The 19,123-nt window shown below is 40.4% G+C and overlaps 1 protein-coding gene across 3 annotated transcripts in view; it reads left to right on the top strand.

Moving 5' to 3' along the window:
- Positions 1-19,123, top strand: part of DOCK11 (dedicator of cytokinesis 11) — a 203,004-nt gene that overhangs the window by 147,979 nt on the left and 35,902 nt on the right. For 2 of the 3 annotated variants that reach the window (XM_062184435.1, XM_062184436.1), the window contains 6 exons: positions 5,335-5,401; positions 7,448-7,495; positions 9,291-9,433; positions 12,011-12,126; positions 14,478-14,615; positions 17,630-17,812. In XM_062184435.1, the coding sequence (XP_062040419.1) occupies positions 5,335-5,401; positions 7,448-7,495; positions 9,291-9,433; positions 12,011-12,126; positions 14,478-14,615; positions 17,630-17,812 (695 nt within the window). The remainder of the gene's footprint in view (positions 1-5,334; positions 5,402-7,447; positions 7,496-9,290; positions 9,434-12,010; positions 12,127-14,477; positions 14,616-17,629; positions 17,813-19,123) is intronic. The other variant, XM_062184437.1, reaches the window with a different exon arrangement.

Genomic DNA, 19,123 nt, shown 5'->3' on the forward strand with positions numbered 1-19,123 from the left:
CCCATATGGGCACTGGTTCAAATCTCGACTGCTCCACTTCTGATACAGCTCCCTGCTGATGCACCTGGGAAAGCAGTGGAAGATGGTCTCAGTAATTGGGCCCTTGCTACCCATGTGAGAGACCCCGAAGAAGCCCCTGGCTCTGGCCTCTGGCTGGCCCACCTCCAGCCATTGCGGCGATCTGGGGAGTGAGCCAGTGGATGGAAGACCTCTTTCTGTAACACTTTCAAATAAATAAACCTTTAAAAAAAATAAATTACAATGTTTATGAGGTCTGTTTATAAGGCAATAAAAATGTTATCAAATATTTCATCATAGTTGTGATTCACAATTAGGTGAATATTGTAAAATTATACAAATATAAAATATATAATTATAATTTATGTTATAAATTGTCCATTTTTTAAATGGGCCACTTTGTGGTATATAAATTTTTTCAGCAATTTGTTTTAAAAAAAGAGCTCCCCCAAAAAAGAGACCAGAAAGATACAAAGGGTTAAAAGGAGCTGAAAAACCAAGTGTTTGAATACCACCTCAGCTAAAAGAAAGTTAATATAGGGGAGAGAGAGGAGATAAGGGAGAGAGATGCATTAATGATCAGTCCTCCACTCTACAACTTCAGTACACACACACACACACACAGTGCTAACCAGTGACAAGCCTCTGGCTGCAAATTTTTTACATCATGGATAAAACCACGAGTGTTATAGTTCTTAAGAACTTAATAATTGTTGTTCTTATAGATGTTTATAGATGCTGACCTTGCTCAGTGGCAGGACTCTCCACTAAGTACTTGGTCTTTCTTCTGCTCTTGCAATTTGCTTTTTCAAAAGTATGAGTTTGATTACTAGTACATAGTCTGTGTCATATGTCATTTTTATTTTTTGTATGTATAGTCATGCTATATATCTGTAAAGTCATACTCATTTTATTCTGAAAATGCTTCTGGATTCGTCTCAATGGATGCCATCTAGTTAACTTGTCTAGTAAATATTCTGTTTTAGTTACTCTATATACATTTAAAGTTTCAGCTCTTACAAGTCCACACCCTTTGCTTTCTAGTTAAATTGTCTTGTCTGGTAAATATTCTATTTTAGTTACTCTATGTATATTTAAATATTAAGTTTTTACAAGTCCACACCCTTTTGGTTCTCTCTTGGCTTTCTCTTTTATTGGATCATAACAGTAGTAACTTTAGTGTCAAGAGAACGGATGGTCTACCTGCATACTTTTATATGGAAATAGAGGGATTCTGAAGAATAAATTTCATCTATTTATAGCTATATTTTAACAGTAGTTCATTGTTTCAGTTTAAGAGTCATCTGCCATTTTTCTAACCATATTACCGTGTTTATTATATTCTGAGAAAAGGAATCAGTCAGATGTTACCTACTCTGAACTGATGGGAAGACTGTCCTTTTAAAAACAATGAAATTCTCCTTACCAGATGAGGGGAAGCTACATCCTCTGCCTTTTTAAGTTTGTCTTGGCTTTTCTCTTTATTGAACTGACTGGAAACATAGTTTGATAGTCATCTTGAGGCTGATTAGCACCATATGCTGAATATGTAGCTTCTTGAGTGCTCAAAGCAGCTTCCCCATTGGAAGATTTCTGGCTACTGCTGTGTTTCGCTGTTAATTCAATATTGTAATTAGGAATACCAGGTGCTCTTTTTTTCCCATTAGATTTGGAAGTATAGTCAAAATGAAATACATTTGAACAGTGTTTTTCCTTGCTCTGTGAAGACGAAACTGAGCTTCTGTTACAACCAAGCATGTTTTCTTCTGAGGTTTCAGATACTACCTGGGTAGATACCTGTTCTCCTGAGGAGACACCCGAAAAGCTCCAAGAGGAGTCATGCTCAGTTTCATATTTTTGTGTGTAGGATTTTTTTTCACGTTTCTTTTGTGGTTGGCTAGGCTTAGCAACAGGAGACTTTGACCCGCCTTGAAATCTGAACTTCTTTTGAGGACCAAATGCAGGTGCCTTCTGGTTGGCAGAGCATCCAGGAATAGCCGTTTTGTCATTAGAGGAAGTTTCCTCCATAGAGGTCTCTGGCACTTCAGAGAGCTCTTGACTACCAGATGGAATTGGAAAGTCTGGACTTTGTTGCTGTTGCTGTCCATGTACAGATCCGATCTTTGCAGTATTTAATCTTGGTCTGCGTCTGACAGGCATTTGGATTGTAGCTTCTTCTGGAGGCTCCCTGAGTGTAAAGACTGGGATAGTCTTTTGAGTACAAGAAATGAAATCATCATCGCTATCAGAAAACGGAACAGGAAACTGCTGCTGTCTTAGTTTTAGTTTTTCAGAAAGCTTTTTATTTTCTTCTACTAATTTATCTTTCTCGGCAGTGAGAGCAGCAATACATTTACGATTAGTTTCCTGTATTTCAGCTATGTCTCGCCGAAGCTTCTTGCTAAATGCTTTATTCACTTTACAGCGGACACATACTCTCGAGCTTAACTGTCTTCGTAACTCAACGATGATGTCCCTGAGAACTTTCTGCTGTTCAAAGAACTCTCTCTCTCGGGCTTTCGGGCCTGCTCTCCTGTGTGCCAACCGCTCTTTCTTCAGCCTCGCTAATTTTGACTTTAAACGCCGGATCTCCTTTCCATGGATCTCTTTCAGCAAGAGCCATGTCCTTTTAAACTCCTCAGATGACGCATCACATTCAGTAGAGTGTGACTGCTCTCTCCCAAAAGACATATCACTGTCTTCCCGGTTGTTTCCACCCATGTCCCCCGCCTGCATCGTGGCTCAGAGACTGAGATTGGCCTAGCGCGCCACAGAGCCGTTGACAAAATGACGGAGGAGCCAGGGACTAGAACTGCGCTGCTACCAAGACGAGCCCCTTCATCCCTTTAACGGACCTTCTTCGAAGCCGCCTGAGGTCACCAAGCGCCGGCAGGGCTGAACAGATGACCCCAGCTTTTTGGCCACCGGCTTCTGAGCGGGAGAGGGAAGCAAGCGCCGTCGTCAACAATGGCACGGAAAACGGCTCTCAGCGTAGGGGAGGGAACGCAGGGACTTCTGGGAGAGTGGCCGCTCCCATTTGAGCAGAGGGGAGATCAGACGTCACCGCTACCGTTTTTGTGAAACTAGTCGAGTTTGGCTCCATTTCAGGATTTTTATTCTTGATCAATATTTTGTAATCATCGACGCCTACCAATTTTCTCAGTCATAAACAATTAGAAGTGGCTTGGCCAAAACCAATACACTAACTATCCCCCCACACTTGTCGTAAAGTCAACCTGGGCTCGTCTTCCATCTTGAACTTTGATTGGCTCTAGCTCGTTTGAAAAATTCAACTGTGGGCTGGCATTGTGGCGCAGCGGGTTAAAGCCCTGGTCTGCGTCCCTAATGGCTTCCGGCTTCAGTCCCGGCTGCTTCACTTCTGATCCAGCTCTCGGCTAATGTGTCTGGGAAAGCAGTGGAGGCTGACCCAGAAGAAGCTGCAGGCTCGTGGCCTCAGATGGGCTCAGCTCCAGCTGTTGCGGCCATTTGGGGAGTGAACCAGCTTGTAGAAGACCTCTCTCTCTCTCTCTCTCTCTCTCTCTCTCTGCCTCCCTCTGTAACTCTTTCAAATAAATGAAATCTTTTTTTTTTAAATTCAACTATTTGTGTATAGTTTTGAAATGTTTACATTTCAAGGAGAGTGTGCTGACACCATTAGCTATAGCCAGATAGGATAAAAAAGGAATAGAAATGGAGACAAACATTAATAGTTTAAATTTTTTTCTAAGGAACTTTTTCTTAGGAACTTAATCTGGGTCCCCCACATGGGTGGCAGGGACTCAACTACTTGAGCCATCACATGCTGTCTCCCAGGGTACTCAAAAGCATTGGAAGCTGAAATCCAGAGTGGGACCCAGGCATTTCGCTATGACACAGGAAGTGACTGTCCCAAGCAGTGTCTTAACCCCTGGTCATGCCACCCATGTGGGGGACCCAGATTAAGTTCCTATCTTCTGGCTTCAGTCTCACCCAGCAGGATCTGTTACAGACATTTGGGGAGTGACTGCCAGATGGGAGAAATTGTGACTGTCCCTTTCCCTCTTGAATTAAAAATAAAAACAAAAAATCTCAGTGTTTTGGGAAAGTAAAGAGAAAGTGATTAAAAGAGAAGTAAAGAGAAGTATATGTGATAGATATAAGAGATAATCATAGGGGCTGGAACTGCGGCATAGTAGGTTAAGCCTCTGCCTGAAGTGTGGGTTTGAATCCCTGCTGCTCCACTTACAATCCAGCTCCCTGCTAAGGGCCTGGGAAAGCAGAAGACGGTCCGAGTGCTCGGGCCCATGTACCCACGTGGGAGACCCAGAAGTAGCTCCTGGCTTCGTATCAGCCCAGCTCTGGCCATTGCAGCCATTTGGGGAATGAACCAGCAGATGGAAGACCTTTGTCTCTCTCTTTCCCTCTCTTCTGTAACTCTGACTTTCAAATAAATAAATAAATACATTTTTAAAAACATTATTATATTTGAAATCGTTTTTCAAGACATAGATGATACACAGTACATCAGAATTTACAATCCAAAAATAAAGAGGGAAAACAAAGAAAAATGGTGTCTAAGAACCAGTGCTGTGGCATAACAGGTAAAGCTGCCACCTGCAGTACCTGTTCAAGTCCTGGCTGCTCTACTTGTGATCCAGCTCCCTGCTAATGTGCCTGGGAAAGCAGCTGAGGATGGCCTGGGTGCTTGGGCCCCTGCACCCATGTGGGAGACCCAGAAGCAGTTCTCGGCTCCTGGCTTTGGCCTGGCTGAGCCCTGGCTATTGTGGCCATTTGGGGGAGTGAACCAGTAGATAGAAGATCTCTCTCTGCCTCTGCCTCTCTAACTCTGCCTTTCAAATAAATGAAATAAGCTTTTTATTTTTTTAAATGATCTTTAAAGTTCTTAAACTTTTTTGGTTCATCAAGCACTTTGAGAAGCAGGCAAAGGCACTTGACCCTCAGAAAGATGCACATAAATGCAGCATCCTGCAAAAAGTTCAAAGTTTATTAAAAGCCCCAAGTCTAAAGTAACAAGGCAATAGCTCCCTTTCTTTTGTCTTCAGCGATGATATAAACATTGGAATATACCATCCAAAGGAACATTTAAAAAAATAAGAATTGTTGAAACTGAAATAATTATAGATTAAATGATATACTTGCGATTAGTTGAGAAGAATACAGTGTGTTGGGTGGTGGGAGGGGAAAGGAAGACGCAGATAAAATAGGTTTGGCCATGAATTGATGGTTGTTCAAGTTAGGTTATTGGTATTTGGGGGTTCACTGTGCTAATTGCTGTACTTATTTCAAAATCTAATGCTTTCTTTATTCCTTTTTCAGATACTCTCTTAACTTACTGGAATAAAGTATCTCCTCAAGAGCTCATAAACATTCTTGTACTTCTAGAGTAAGTTACATTCATTTATATTATACATCTTATTTGAAGAGAAGTTAAATGTTACCATTTTCCTGGCTTTTACAATTTTATATTAACAATAATTGTACATACTTACAGGCTACATTGTGCCATTTCAATATGTGTAGACAGTGTGTACTGGTCATTGTAATCAACATTCCCCCTCTTTGACATTACCTTATGATTAGCGTACTGGAGCTTCTTTCTTCCATGCATAAAACAGCTTATTTGCTAATAATAAAGAAACCATTAAATTACTATGTGATATAGAGGCTGACATACAGGTTCTTCAACTGCAGATAGAAAAAGCCATGGAGATGTATACTTGCCATGTTACAGAACATTTTAGCTCATGAAAAAGCCATTTTTATAGCTCAGAATCAGTCTTTATGTAATCTGGAAAACTAAAAGTAGCAAAAGCTGTCCTACATCATTCATTTGAGGGAGATGCTGGATCAATGGGGCTTGTTAAATGATTAGAATTTATACTCTTATGTGGAGTTGAGTGAATCAATTTATAAATGTGTGTGTGTGTGTGTGTGTTTCAAGACATTTGGGGAAAAACCGAAAAGAAAAATTAGACATAAAATGCAAGAAATTTTATATAGATGATACACATATATGATTTATATGTGCATTTGAAAATAATCAATACATAATCATTAACATTTTCCAAAGTTTTGCATAAAATGTCCATAGAAGAAACAGTAATTAAAAATTGCTAAAAAACACTATAATTATATTGAAATATTTGGTAATGAGAATATCTGATGTTAGGAATTTGCTTGAAAAAAGGACAGGGCCAGCACTGTGGTATAGCATATTAAGCTGCCACCTGAAGCATAGGCATCCCATATGGGCAGCAGTTCAAGTCCCAGCTGATCCACTTCCAGTCCACCTCCCTGTTAATGCACCTGGGAAAGCAGTGGAAGATGGCCCAAGTGCATGGGCCCCTGCCCTCACAGGGGAGACCTGGAAGAAGCTCTTGGCTTCTGCCTGGCTGAGCCCTGGCCATTGCAGCCATTTGGGGAGCCAGCCAGCAGATGGAAGGCCTCTCTCTCTGTCTCCTGCCCAGTAACTCTGCCTTTCAAATAAATAAAGCCTTTATTTATTTATTCATTTATTAAAGATTTATTTATTTATTTGAAAGGCAGAGTTACACAGAGAGAGGAGAGGCAGAGAGAGAGAGGTCTTCCATTTGATGGTTCACTCCCCAGTTGGCCACAACGGCTAGAGTTGTGCCGATCCAAAGCCAGGAGCCAGGAGCCAGGAGCTTCTTCTGGGTCTCCCGCGCGGGTGCAGGGGCCCAAGGACTTGGGCCATCTTCCACTGCTTTCCCAGGCCATAGCAGAGAGCTGGATTGGAAGTGGAGCAGCCGGGTCTTGAACTGGCGGCCGGCGCTTCAGGCCAGGGCGTTAACCCAATGCACCACAGCACTGGCCCCCAGCTTTTATTTAAAAATAAAGACAGTAGGTATAGAGAGTAGAAGGGATCAGGGGACCTGTTTGGGGCAGAGATTAAACAAAAATGGCCATGAGTTGACTGTTGAAGTTGGAAGGTGGTGGGTATTGGGGGGGGGTGTTAGTGTGCTACCTCCCCTGCATTCTTATATGTTTCAGATTTTCCATAATAGAAAGTATTTTGATTCCATTATTAAAAAAAATAACAGCCTCGATTTTTAGGGCATAAGACATTTTGAGGTGTTAATGACTGCGCTAGAGATCTTTGCTATTGTATGTTACAGAAAACGAAGGATGATTTGTATTGACAGATTTTTTTTAACCTGTCATTTTAGAATTGTATATAAAGACATGAATTTTTTGATGCTGGTATAATTGTACCAAATATAATAGATACAGTGTTGCAAGCCTATTAAGTAGTTATCTGCATCTTTATATTTGTACACTAAAATACATATTATTGTATAATGATTTAAATAGACTTTTTTGATAATTCATGACTTTTTGGATGGTTTTTAAGTGGCAGAGGATGGTAATATATTACTAACGTGTTCTTGTTTTTGTTTTTTTTTCCTAGAGTGTGTTTATTTCACTTTAGATACATGGGAAAAAGAAACATAGCAAGGTAATTTCCATAACATTTTCATTTTGATTTTTTAATTTTTCTTCCAACAGAGGGCAATGTCATACGTGCCATCTAAAACCCAGACTATTAATTTCAAGTTAACATCAAGACAGCCATGATTTATTTAACATGTCCTAACTCATAGTTTAAATGAATGTTTACTGTTAAGCTTTCTAATCATAATGAGTAAAATGATATGCAAAGTTTCTATTATCTGTTCATTCTTTTTGTAATTTAATTCCCGGTGAAAGAAACATTTAAAGAAACATTTAAAGAAACATTTGAGGGACCCTAAGGCAAAGAACATTATTTGTATAAATATCTTTTAGGGGCAGAGTTAGTCATCAAAGGAACTCAAATATAGATTTTCTTTTAAAAAAGTTAAAATCTATGCTGCTTCAAAAACATAAAGATTACCACTGGATGAAGTTTTTCACTACATCTCTAGAATGTCTTAATAACAGATAGTCAGGTAATGAGGGTTCAAATTTCTACCATCTTTCCCCATGACTTGGAGCTTGACCAAGTCATTGTTACAATGAACCTTAGCCTTAGCCTCTAAGATTCTGCATGCTATCCCACTATGTCTATTAGAGAATAGATAAGCTTTTTCTCCCCTTATTCATGCATGACCCAGTTGTAATTTTTAAGTGGAATCTTAATATTAAAGAAAAAAATAATAAATCTTAACCATAAATATGTTTCTTTTTAAGATTTATTTATTTGAAAGTCAGAGTTACACAGAGAGAGGAGAGGCAGAGAGAGAGAGAGAGAGAGGTCTTCCATCCAATGGTTCACTCCCCGGAGCTAAACTGATTTGAAGCCAGGAGCCACGAGCTTCTTCTGGGTCTCCCACGCGGGTGCAGGGGCCCAAGGACTTGGACCATCTTCTACTGCTTTCCCAGGACATAGCAGAGAGCTGGATCGGAAGTGGAACAGCCAGGTCTCAAACTGGTGCCCATATGGGATGCCGGTGCTTCAGGCCAGGGCATTAACCCACTGTGCCACAGCGCTGGCCCCTGTTTTTGTTTTTTAAAGATTTATTATTTACTTATTTGAAAGAGTTACACAGAGAAGGAGAGGCAGAGAGAGACAAAGGTCTTCCATCCTCAGGTTCATTCCATAGATGGCTGCAACAGCGAGAGCTGAGCTGATCCAAAGCCAGGAGCCAAGAGCTTCTTCCAGGTCTCCCATGTGGGTTCAGGGGCCCAAGGACTTGGGCCATTTCTACTGCTTTCCCAGGTCATAGCAGAGAGCTGGATCGGAAGTAGGGCAACTGGGACTCAAACCGGCACCCATATGAGATGCCAGCACTGCAGGTGGTGGCTTTACCTGCTACACCACAGCGCCAGCCCTGCCATAGACATGTTTAAAGAGTATAATTTTCTGATACAAATTTAACTCCAGAAACAGAGTTTCTTAAATACCTAGCTTGAGGTTTTCACCTCTTATTTCATGCCTGAGCATCCCTCTCACTGTCTTCTCTCATTCTTCTTCACCTGCTGTGAAAAGATTCTTGTCGGAGTATTAGCCACTGAATTCCAGGCTTTTTGAGAAGGAGAGAAGTCCATTCTAAATTCTATAAATTGTATTCTTATTATTCAAGCTATTTTAAGGGTACATTAAGACATTATACAATTTTCAGTAGTACTTCACTTAATGCAATTAATAGTGAATAGAATAGTGAGCACAGTACCGTATTTACTTGAAAGTCTAATTATGTTCTGGTTAAAAATTCTAACAATGAGATATATTATTAGAGCTTCCCAGTTCCTAATTTTAAAATTTATTTTAGGGTGCATGATGCTTGGCTATCAAAACACTTGGGAATAGACCGTAAATCACAAACTATGCCAGCTCTTCGAAACAGATCAGGACTAATGCAAGCCCGGCTTCAACATCTTAGTAGCCTGGAAAGTTCATTTACACTGAATCATAGTAAGTAAAAATGTGTGTGTGGTATCCATTTGAAACAGCCATATAATGATATTTAACCTTAAGTCTTGGTTTACTTACTTATTTATTTGGGGGAGAGGGAGACTGGGAAAGGGGAAAGAAAACATTCTCATCTGCTTGTTCTCTCCCTAAATAGCTGCAATAGCTGGGACTGGACCAAGCTAAAGCCAAAAACTCAAAATCCAGGTTTCCTCATGGATAGTAGGGCTCCAACTACTTGAGCCATCAGCTGCTGCCTCCCAGGGTCTGCATTAGAAAGCTAGTGTCTAGAGTATGGCCAGGATTCCAACCAGGTACACTAATGTAGGGTGCAACAGCATATTAAACACTAGGCCAAACCATTACCCCTTAAGTCCTGGTTTAAAACATCAGTATTATTGGAAATTATTTCCCATACATAGACATACTTACATATCTCTCCTATGTGTTTACAATACAATCCTTTCATCATAAGCTATGTAATGATAAAATGTGCATATATATTTCAACAGTTTTAAGTAATGGTAATTAAAATTTTTTTCTTAGTATTAAAGAAATTAATTTTTTTCCTCATGAAATATGTTACATTTTTTGTATTGAAAATCCTTCATTCCTGCTGTTAAACTTCAATGCAGATACTGATATTTTAATATATAATAGTGTTTGATATAGTGTTATTTATTTAGAGTTCCTGTTACTCTTCTAATGATTAGGGAATTACATGTGCTGAATACTCTGAAGTCTAAATACTATTTTGGCAAAGAGGTATTTCAGACAGGTTAAAATATTTATTGGTCAGGCAAATGGGAAGAGGGGAGAAATCTTACCCAGCTGGGGAATGTATAGGTTTATATAAAGTGAAGCTATCCACTGGAAAGCAAATATTAATAAAAGAGTAAAAAACTTCTCATTTTTGCATAGTCCTCTGGAATTTGAAGACCAGGAAACCAGCAAAACTGGCTATAGGGTAAGGTCTAGTAAGAAAAAAATATTATTTTGAGCAGTTAGACCCTGAGCTAACAAATCCAAGACTTTTATTTATAAAGATTTTAATTTATTTTTTTTTTAAAGGCAGAGTTACAGAGAGAGAGGGAAAGAAAGATTGATCCTCTATCTGCTGGTTCACTCCCCAAATAGCCACAAAAGGCTGGAGCTGATCCGAAGCCAGGAGCCAGGAGCCTCTTCTGGGTCTCCCATGAAGGTGTAGGGACCCCAGGACAGGACTTGGGGCATCTTCTGCTTTCCCAGGCACATGAGCAGGGAGCTGGATTAGAAGTGGAGTATCTGGGACTCGAATCAGCACTCATACGGGATGCTGGCACCACAAGCAGAGGCTTAGCCCAGTACGCCACAGCAGCAGCCCCCAGACTTAACTTTTTTTTTTTAATTAATTAATTAATTTGAAGGCAGAATTAGAGAGAGACAGAGGCAGAGAGAGAGAAAGAAGTCTTCCATCTGCTGGTTCACTCTCCAAATGGCTGCAATGGCCAGAGCTGAGCCAATTTGAAGCCAGGAGCCAGGAGCCAGGAGCTTCTTCTGGGTCTGCCATGTGGGTGCAGGGGCCCAAAGACTTGGGCCATCTTCCACTGCTTTCCCAGGCCATAGCAGAGAGCTGGATTGGAAGTGGAGCAGCTGGGACTTGAACCGGCGCTCATATGGATGCAGGCACTGCAGGTGGTAGCTTTACCTGCTATGCCACAGCGCTGGCCCCAAGATTTTTAAAATAGTACAGGGGATGGTGCTGTGGCATAGTAGGTTAAGCCTCTGCCTGGGGTGCTGGCATCCCACATGGGCATGGGATTGTGTCTCGGCTGTTCCTCTTTTGATCTAGCCCTCTGCTAATGGCCTGGGAATGCAGTAGAAGATGGCCCAAGTCCTTGGCCCCTGCACCCACATCAGAGAACTAGAAGAAGCTCCTGGCTTCAGATCATCCCAGCTCCAGCCGTTTGCAGCCTTTTGGGGAGTGAACCAGGGAATGGTAGACCTCTCTGTCTTTCCCTCTCTCTCTGTAACTCTGCCTTTCAAATAAATAAATAAATATTTTTAAAAAAAGTTATAAAGCTTTATGCTTCTTGTAAAAGTATAAATAACCTACTTCAGTTGGCCCAGATATCTGTTTCCCTTCTGATTTAGAAGTAAGTCTCATATCATTAGCATAATTGAAAATGTCTCACCTCAGGGCACCATTGTATATTGGTAGCTAAAGTTCTCTGGATTTCTCATTTTTACATACATAATTAGTGGTGTGGCCTAAAACGACTTCTACATTGTTTCCTAGTTAGAGCACAATAGTTTATTACTGAAATCTTGTGTTCAAAGATGTACACACCTAATTATGTGCTGCAGGGTTGCTGATAAAGAGCTGAAGTACAAATATTTGTATTGATTAACCTAGACCATATTTGATTAAGGAATAAATGTAATGAAACTCAATAGGTGTGCAGGTATTGTGAGTCTCCTTTCTTTGTGCTTTCTTCCCCGCCCCCCCGCCTCCTTTCTCTCTCGTCTCTTGAGGAAGCCATTCCACACCACTATGTGATTCTCTGTTTGGCAAAATTTAACTTGTGTTCTTAATCCTAGGTTCTGCAACAACAGAAGCAGATATTTTCCACCAGGCACTTCTCGAAGGCAATACTGCTACAGAAGTTTCCCTAACAGTACTAGATACCATATCATTTTTCACCCAATGCTTCAAGGTAAAGATGAAGAGGTAGAATTCAGTTGGCATCACCGCAAAGAAAATATGCAGAAACTGAGTAGTCAGAGGCAGGCTGGCACACTGAAAAAGGCTGCCAGAAGCAGCCGATCCAGTCTGGCTACTCCATGACCTTGTGATGTCACTGAGGCTTTTGTTCATCCATAAAGTAAAGGGATTAGATCATTTTGCCCTTAAACTCCCTTCTGCCTCTTAAATTCTGTCTTTATTTTCATGCTGGAAACAGTTTTTCTTTCATATGTGTATCAAAATAGCCACAAATTTGTAGCCCACATCTGAGTGGATCAGTTAGCCGGAACGCCTGTTGTGATGAGGTGCCCCAGTGTCCATGCAGGCTAGCTGGCTTCCCTACTCAAGGCACTTCATGTTTTTTTTTTTTCTCAGATGTTTGCCTTCAGTGCAAATCATCATCAATATGATTTTAAACAGAAGGGAAAATCAGTTTTCTTGAAGAGTTGTTGAAGGTGGTAAAATTGATAATGGATGTGAGAGTGCTGGAAAGTAAAAACCCTATGACTTCTATTAGCATTAGCGGGAAGACTCATGGTGGGAAGATCTTGCTTGCTTTTGCTTGAGTTGTGCAGGTGTTTTGTCTTTCTGAACCCTTCACTAAGTAATTTAGTTCATCACTTCAGCCACTGTTCTGGAAACCTGGCATGTGTGTTTCAAAGAGGCTTAAAAAGGAAATTGAATTTCATATTAATAAAACATAGTTTACAGAATCTTTTTATGATGTGTTGCGTTTGTTCTCATTCAAGTGCAACCAACACAAGTCAGGTTTTCATTGGCCAAATAAGAGGGGCATTTGCTCTCATGACTGATATTGTATTCCTTCTTCCTGTTCTAATATTTACTTAACAAACACTGTCTCTGGGTATATAACTGGCACTATCCTAAGGGCTTTACAAATATTAACTCACTTTCTTATTGTGAGGCTAGAAGTGGGAAAGGGGATTAACTGTAAATGGATATGAGCAATCATTTTACGGTAAAGGAAATCTAAAATTGGACTGCAAACTTTTTTTTGTTTTAAAGATTTTGTTTATTTGAGAGGTAGAGTTACAGACAGGGAGAGACAGAAAGGGACTGCCAACTCTTGACAAATTGACTAAAATTAATTGTACACTTGAAACTAGTGATTTTTATGATATGTAATTTTTGATATACTTAAAAATATAAATAGGAATATACTTATAATGGCCTTTAGGATGTAGGTATTTTTATTGTTCTCATTTTAAAATGAGGAAAGTGACACAGGGAGGTTACTGTCACATAGATGGTCAGGGCAGAATCAGGCTTCAGATGCATCACAAGAGTCTATGATCACAACCAGTCTCCTATGCTTAGAAGTAGACTAAGGAAAGACACAGAAAAATCAAACACCATTCAGGGATTTTTAAAAAAGATGTATTTATTTATTTATTTATTTAAAAGGCAGAGTGACAGAGAAAGAGGGGAAGGGAGGGAAGGAAGGAAAACTTCCATTCATGCAATCACTCCCAAAATGGCTACAACAGCCAGAGCTGGGCCAGGCTCAAAAAGCCAAGTGCCAGCCGGCGCTGTGGCTTAACAGGCTAATCCTCCGCCTTGCGGCGCCGGCACACCGGGTTCTAGTCCCGGTTGCCCCTCTTCCAGGCCAGCTCTCTGCTATGGCCCGGGAAGGCAGTGGAGGATGGCCCAAGTCTTTGGGCCCTGCACCCGCATGGGAGACCAGGAGAAGCACCTGGCTCCTGGCTTCAGATCAGCGCAATGCGCCGGCCGCAGCGGCCATTGGAGGGTGAACCAACGGCAAAAAGGAAGGCCTTCCTCTCTGTCTCTCTCTCTCACTATCCACTCTGCCTGTCAAAAAATAAAAAAAAAAAAATTTAAAAAAAAAGCCAAGTGCCAGGGACTCCATCTGAGTCTCCCATGGGGGTGGCAGTGCCCCAATCTGTGGGCCATGATCTGCTACTTTCCCAGGTGCATTGGCAGGGAGTTGGATCAGAAGTGGAGCAGCCAGGACTTAAACTGGCACTCTGATGTGGGATGCCAGTGTCCCAAGTGGCAACTTAACCTACTGCAGCACAATGCTGGCCCCTTCTGTGCTTTGCTGAATTGCCGTAGAAAACTAAGTTTTCTTTCCTGTTTAAAGTGCTGGGCTTCAATAGTCTAGGTGTAGTTTTTATAGTATTTTGAAATTTCCAATTTTAAAGATGGTACAAATATTTTAAAATTATATTTAAGAGCCTTTTATTTTTCTGAAACTTTCCAACAATGAAGTCAGTTCTCTAATTCGTGGTGGGGTATAAATTAAGTGTTTCTGTAAACTGTATTTGTTTTCTTGTTTTCTAGAGTCAACTTTTAAATAATGATGGCCACAACCCATTAATGAAAAAAGTATTCGATATTCATCTTGCATTTCTTAAAAATGGACAATCTGAAGTGTCCCTGAAGCATGTATTTGCCTCGCTGCGAGCTTTTATCAGTAAGGTAAGAATAGAAGCTTTGGATCTGCTAGTGGCTCTCTTCATGGCCAAAAGGGAAAGACATCATGGTGCTGATATATAGAGGAATTGGCTAACAAAACCACTAAGTACTGCCTCTGTAAATATAAATACAGAACAAATACAGAGAGACTTCACAAGCATGCCCTAAATTCAGAACATGCTTTTTGACTTCACCCTGTTTTTCCTTGTCATTTTAGTAAGTGCTATTGGAGAGCATCATTTTCAAATTCCCAACTTTGCCAGTTTCTCTTCTATTTTGCTTCTTTGAAGAAGCACTCGTAAGTACTTTGAAAGGCAAAGGCAGTTTTTACAACCTCAAGGTCTTATCTAATACCTTGCAAAGGATAGGCACTTAGTACACGTTCAAATGAATGAATCCTTTCAAGCCCAATTATATCTGAAATTAGAAATCAGGTGAATTTGAAGCTTGTTTTTTGTTGGCATTCCTTTATACAGTTTACAAGTGAAGAAGGCAATGGAAAACTTGGTTCACAAGGATGTTCCAAGAAACTAAGGGAAGGTAATTCAGAAATAGTTCAGTTACTAAAATAGTGACTGGGTGGGTACTTACTGGATATAGTCTCTTAGGACTTATTGTCCAGTAGAAGGAAACGTGTAAACATAAAGAACCACACACAAATACCACAGGATAAAAGAAGACAGTACAAAGAACTGGTGGTGGCCAGGACAAAGGGAAGAAATACTCTGATTCAGACCAAGTTTTTCTGCAGCAGTGGAGTTAGGATTTAGTATGGGTTCAGCAAGAGGAGAAAACTGAAGATGTAAGTAACAGCCAGATCTTCATGTTCTTGTCTTAAGGGTTGGACTTTATCTTAATCATCTGGTAGCCATGGCAGGGTTTTAAGCAAGAAAGTGACACAATTACATTAGTAGTAAGAGACAATCAGTGTGGGCAGGGGAAAAAATTTTTTTAGAAGTAGTGTTACAGAGGGATTAGTGGCAGGAAGAAAGGCTTATTGCATTAGGCATTTAATAGAGCCTAAAATAAGGCAGTGACAGTGGATATGGCGAGTCAAAGGCAGCTATAAGACATGTCAGAGAGATGCAGCCCATAGGAGGACTTGGCCATCGGTCCTGTGGCCATATGGTGGATGACATGAAATACACAGTGGAAAGGCTACATTTGGGGTCAAAGTTAATGAGATCTGTCTTATAGACCTGTTGAGTTTAAGTTGCTTGTGCAATCCATCTGTATCAGAGAGTTAGACTTGGAGACATCCTGTATTCATCAATGCCACTTCAATTGACTACTTTCTACATGTCAAGTGCTGTACTGGGTACCAGAGAAATGGTGAAGATATAGAAGAAGTATACTTTCTGCCTTCATGTAGTCTTGTGGCGGGGGGAAACAAAATAAGTAAATATGATAATTAGTAATTATGATAAGATTTGTGGGAACTAACTTCTTTGGATAGGTTTTTCACTTTTAAAATGAGACTTGAAATATGACAAGGGGCTAGGCATATAAAGAGTTGACGGAGGAGGATAGACATGTGCAAAGCTCCTGAGTCAGGAAAGAGTTTGGAGCATTCTAGTATCTGAACGGCCAGTATTCCAGGAGCATAGTGATCTAGCGGGAGCATCAGCACGTAAGCAGTAGTCAACGTCATGGGAGTCATTGGATTTCCCCTGGAGCGTGTATAGAGAAAGAGCGAAGTAAAGGTCAAGAGTAGAACAGCAGAGAAAAGTAACGTAGGATGGGGTTGCAATAGGGATCTGTAAAGGAGATGAGAGAGCGATCCCAGAAGCAGGAAGAAAGGCAAAAAAGAATGCTATCATGGAAGCTAAACGAGGAAGGAATTTCAACATTGGCATGAGGTACAGAATAGTCAAATAAGACAAAGGGGAAAACAAGTTAATTGAAACTGGCAGTTAGGAAGCCATTGATGATTTTAGGCATTGTCCACTTGGAGAAGTCTGAGTGATGTGCACAGAAGACTTATTGTAGGGATTAACTGTGTTATAATTATGTCTTCTTCCTTCAAATGCTTGTTTTCATACTAGACTATCTTATCCAGCAAGAATTGGTTTAATCTGGAGAAATGGTTGCTGAAGTTTCCCAGGTATCAGTCAGAAAACATTTATTAAGCATGCATTTGCTGCATAGCAATGGACTTGGTATTAAAGTGAAATAAAGAAAGTAGATTCCTATAACATGGATTTAAATTCAGGGTTTCCAAGAAACAATATTTTTAAAGGGTGGCCCTCTAGCTTTGCATTCCCTGAAAAACATCCATTGTGTACCCTGAAGCAGCTCATTACTTGCTTGTCCACACATGTAAGCATGGGATATTTTCAGAAGCCTGTGTTATACCTCTATGTGTAGTGTCTTCAACAAAGTAGACTAAGCACATTCTTAAAGTCCCAGCCAAGTACTTAGGTAGTCACTTTTGTACTCCTCTTCCATGACAAAAATAGATCTTAATTCACAGTTTATTAGTAGGGGATGTGAGGATGCATGTGTGTATATATACTTCACGTGTGTGTGTGTGTGTGTGTCTTGTATCCAATTTTTTATTAAAAGATCAACTTTAACTGTTGGGTAGGTTTCAACTGTAATTTTCTCAGCATTTCGAAGTTCATAATGCAAGGATCTGTTTAAATATAAAACAGATGATGGGCCCATTTGAGGCCCATCATCTGTCATTTCAGCCATTTATTCATTTAATACATTTAATACATATTACTGAGAACCTACTTACTGTATGTTTCAGTCTATTCTAAGCTCTTCTCATTTCTACAGCATTTATACTCAGTGCCTTTACTTAAATACTGACTTGAATCTGTCATTGACACATGTTGGTCTTTCTGTTAATTAGTTCAGTAACTCTCAAGAGCAGTGCCCTTGCTTATATTGATTTTGTATCTTCCAAGCACGTCACATAGTTTTAGGTGAGGATATAGGAGGCATTTGGTATCTCATTCATTTTATGGTTGGGTTTTCAGATACTTATTCCCTGTTTTCCCTGTTTTTAGTTTCCATCAGCCTTCTTCAAAGGTAGAGTAAACATGTGTGCTGCATTTTGTTATGAGGTTTTGAAGTGCTGCACCTCAAAAATTAGCTCAACTAGGAATGAAGCATCTGCACTTTTGTATCTTTTGATGAGAAACAACTTTGAGTACACCAAAAGGAAAACCTTTCTGAGGACACATCTGCAGGTCAGTGAAGAAAATCAAAGCTCCTTTTCATCTTTTTTTCTCTTCAGCCTTTATCCTCCTATCAAGATCAGGCTCTCATGCTGCCTTGTCCAGTATAATACCTATTAGTCACCTGTGGCATTCTAGCACCTGAAGTGCCACTAGTTGGAATTGAGATGTGCTGAAAGTATAAAATATCCATTGGTTTCTGAAGACAAAGTACATAAAAACTAAAGTATCCAGGACAGGCATTTGATGCAATGGTTAAGATGCCATTTGGGGTGCCTGCATCCCATATTGGAGTCCCTGATTTGAATCCCAGCTCCACTCTCAATTCCAGCTTCCTGCTAATGCACACCCTGGGAAGCAGCAGGTGATAGCTCAGGTGTTTGGGTCCCTGCCATCCATGTGAAAGACCCAGATGCAGTTCTGGGCTTCTGGCTTCCATCTGGCCCAGTCCTGGCTTTTGCAGGCAACTGGGGAGTAAACCAGCAGATGGAAGAGTAGTCTTTCTCTCTTGGGTTAAGAAAAAGATGCAAGATCTTCAAAAAGTTCATAGAAAACATGTATTGTGAAAAATTACACAAATTTCAAATTCTTTGCACCAAAACAAATTTATTTTTATTTCATTTTTCCATGACCTCAAAGTTCCTTAATACATTAAAATAAATTTCACTTCTCTTTATTTTTTCCATTTCTTTTATTTATTCAAGAAATAGGGGAAGACAAGCAAACAGTCAGAGAGGTCCATTCGCTGGTTCATTCTCTAAATGTCTAGGTGCTAGGAACTCAGTGCAGGTCTTCCAGTTGGCTGAGAGGGACCCAACTTGTAGAGCCCTCACCTGCTATCTCCCAGGGTATGTATTATCAGGGAGCCAGGAACAGGAGCAGAACCAGAACTCAAACCCAGGGACTTTTACGTGGGATGCAGGCATCTCAACCAGTGCACCAAAGGCTTGCTCACCTCTGTCTCTTTTTTTGAAAGTGGCAACAGTCGATTTTCAATTACCTATATGGCTTACATCATATTTCTTTTGGACAACATGCTCTAGAACATATATGTTTTAGAGGTATGGGCTCTAGTTTAGATTGCAGGAGTAACACACAACCTGTGACCTGGAGCAAGTGACTTCCTTAGTCTCTCAGTGCCTCAATTTCTTCTAATGTAAAATGGGGGAAAATATTAGAAGCTATTGGGTTAGCATTATGGGACAGTAGGTTAAGCCACCATTTGTGATGCTGGCATCCCATATCAGAGCACCAGTTCAAGTCCAGGCTGCTCTGCTTCTGAGCCAGCTCCCTGCCAATGTGCCTAGGGAGGCAATGGAAGAT

Source organism: Lepus europaeus, chromosome X (genome assembly GCF_033115175.1).
Source record: "Lepus europaeus isolate LE1 chromosome X, mLepTim1.pri, whole genome shotgun sequence".
In the NCBI taxonomy this organism is placed as follows: domain Eukaryota; kingdom Metazoa; phylum Chordata; class Mammalia; order Lagomorpha; family Leporidae; genus Lepus; species Lepus europaeus.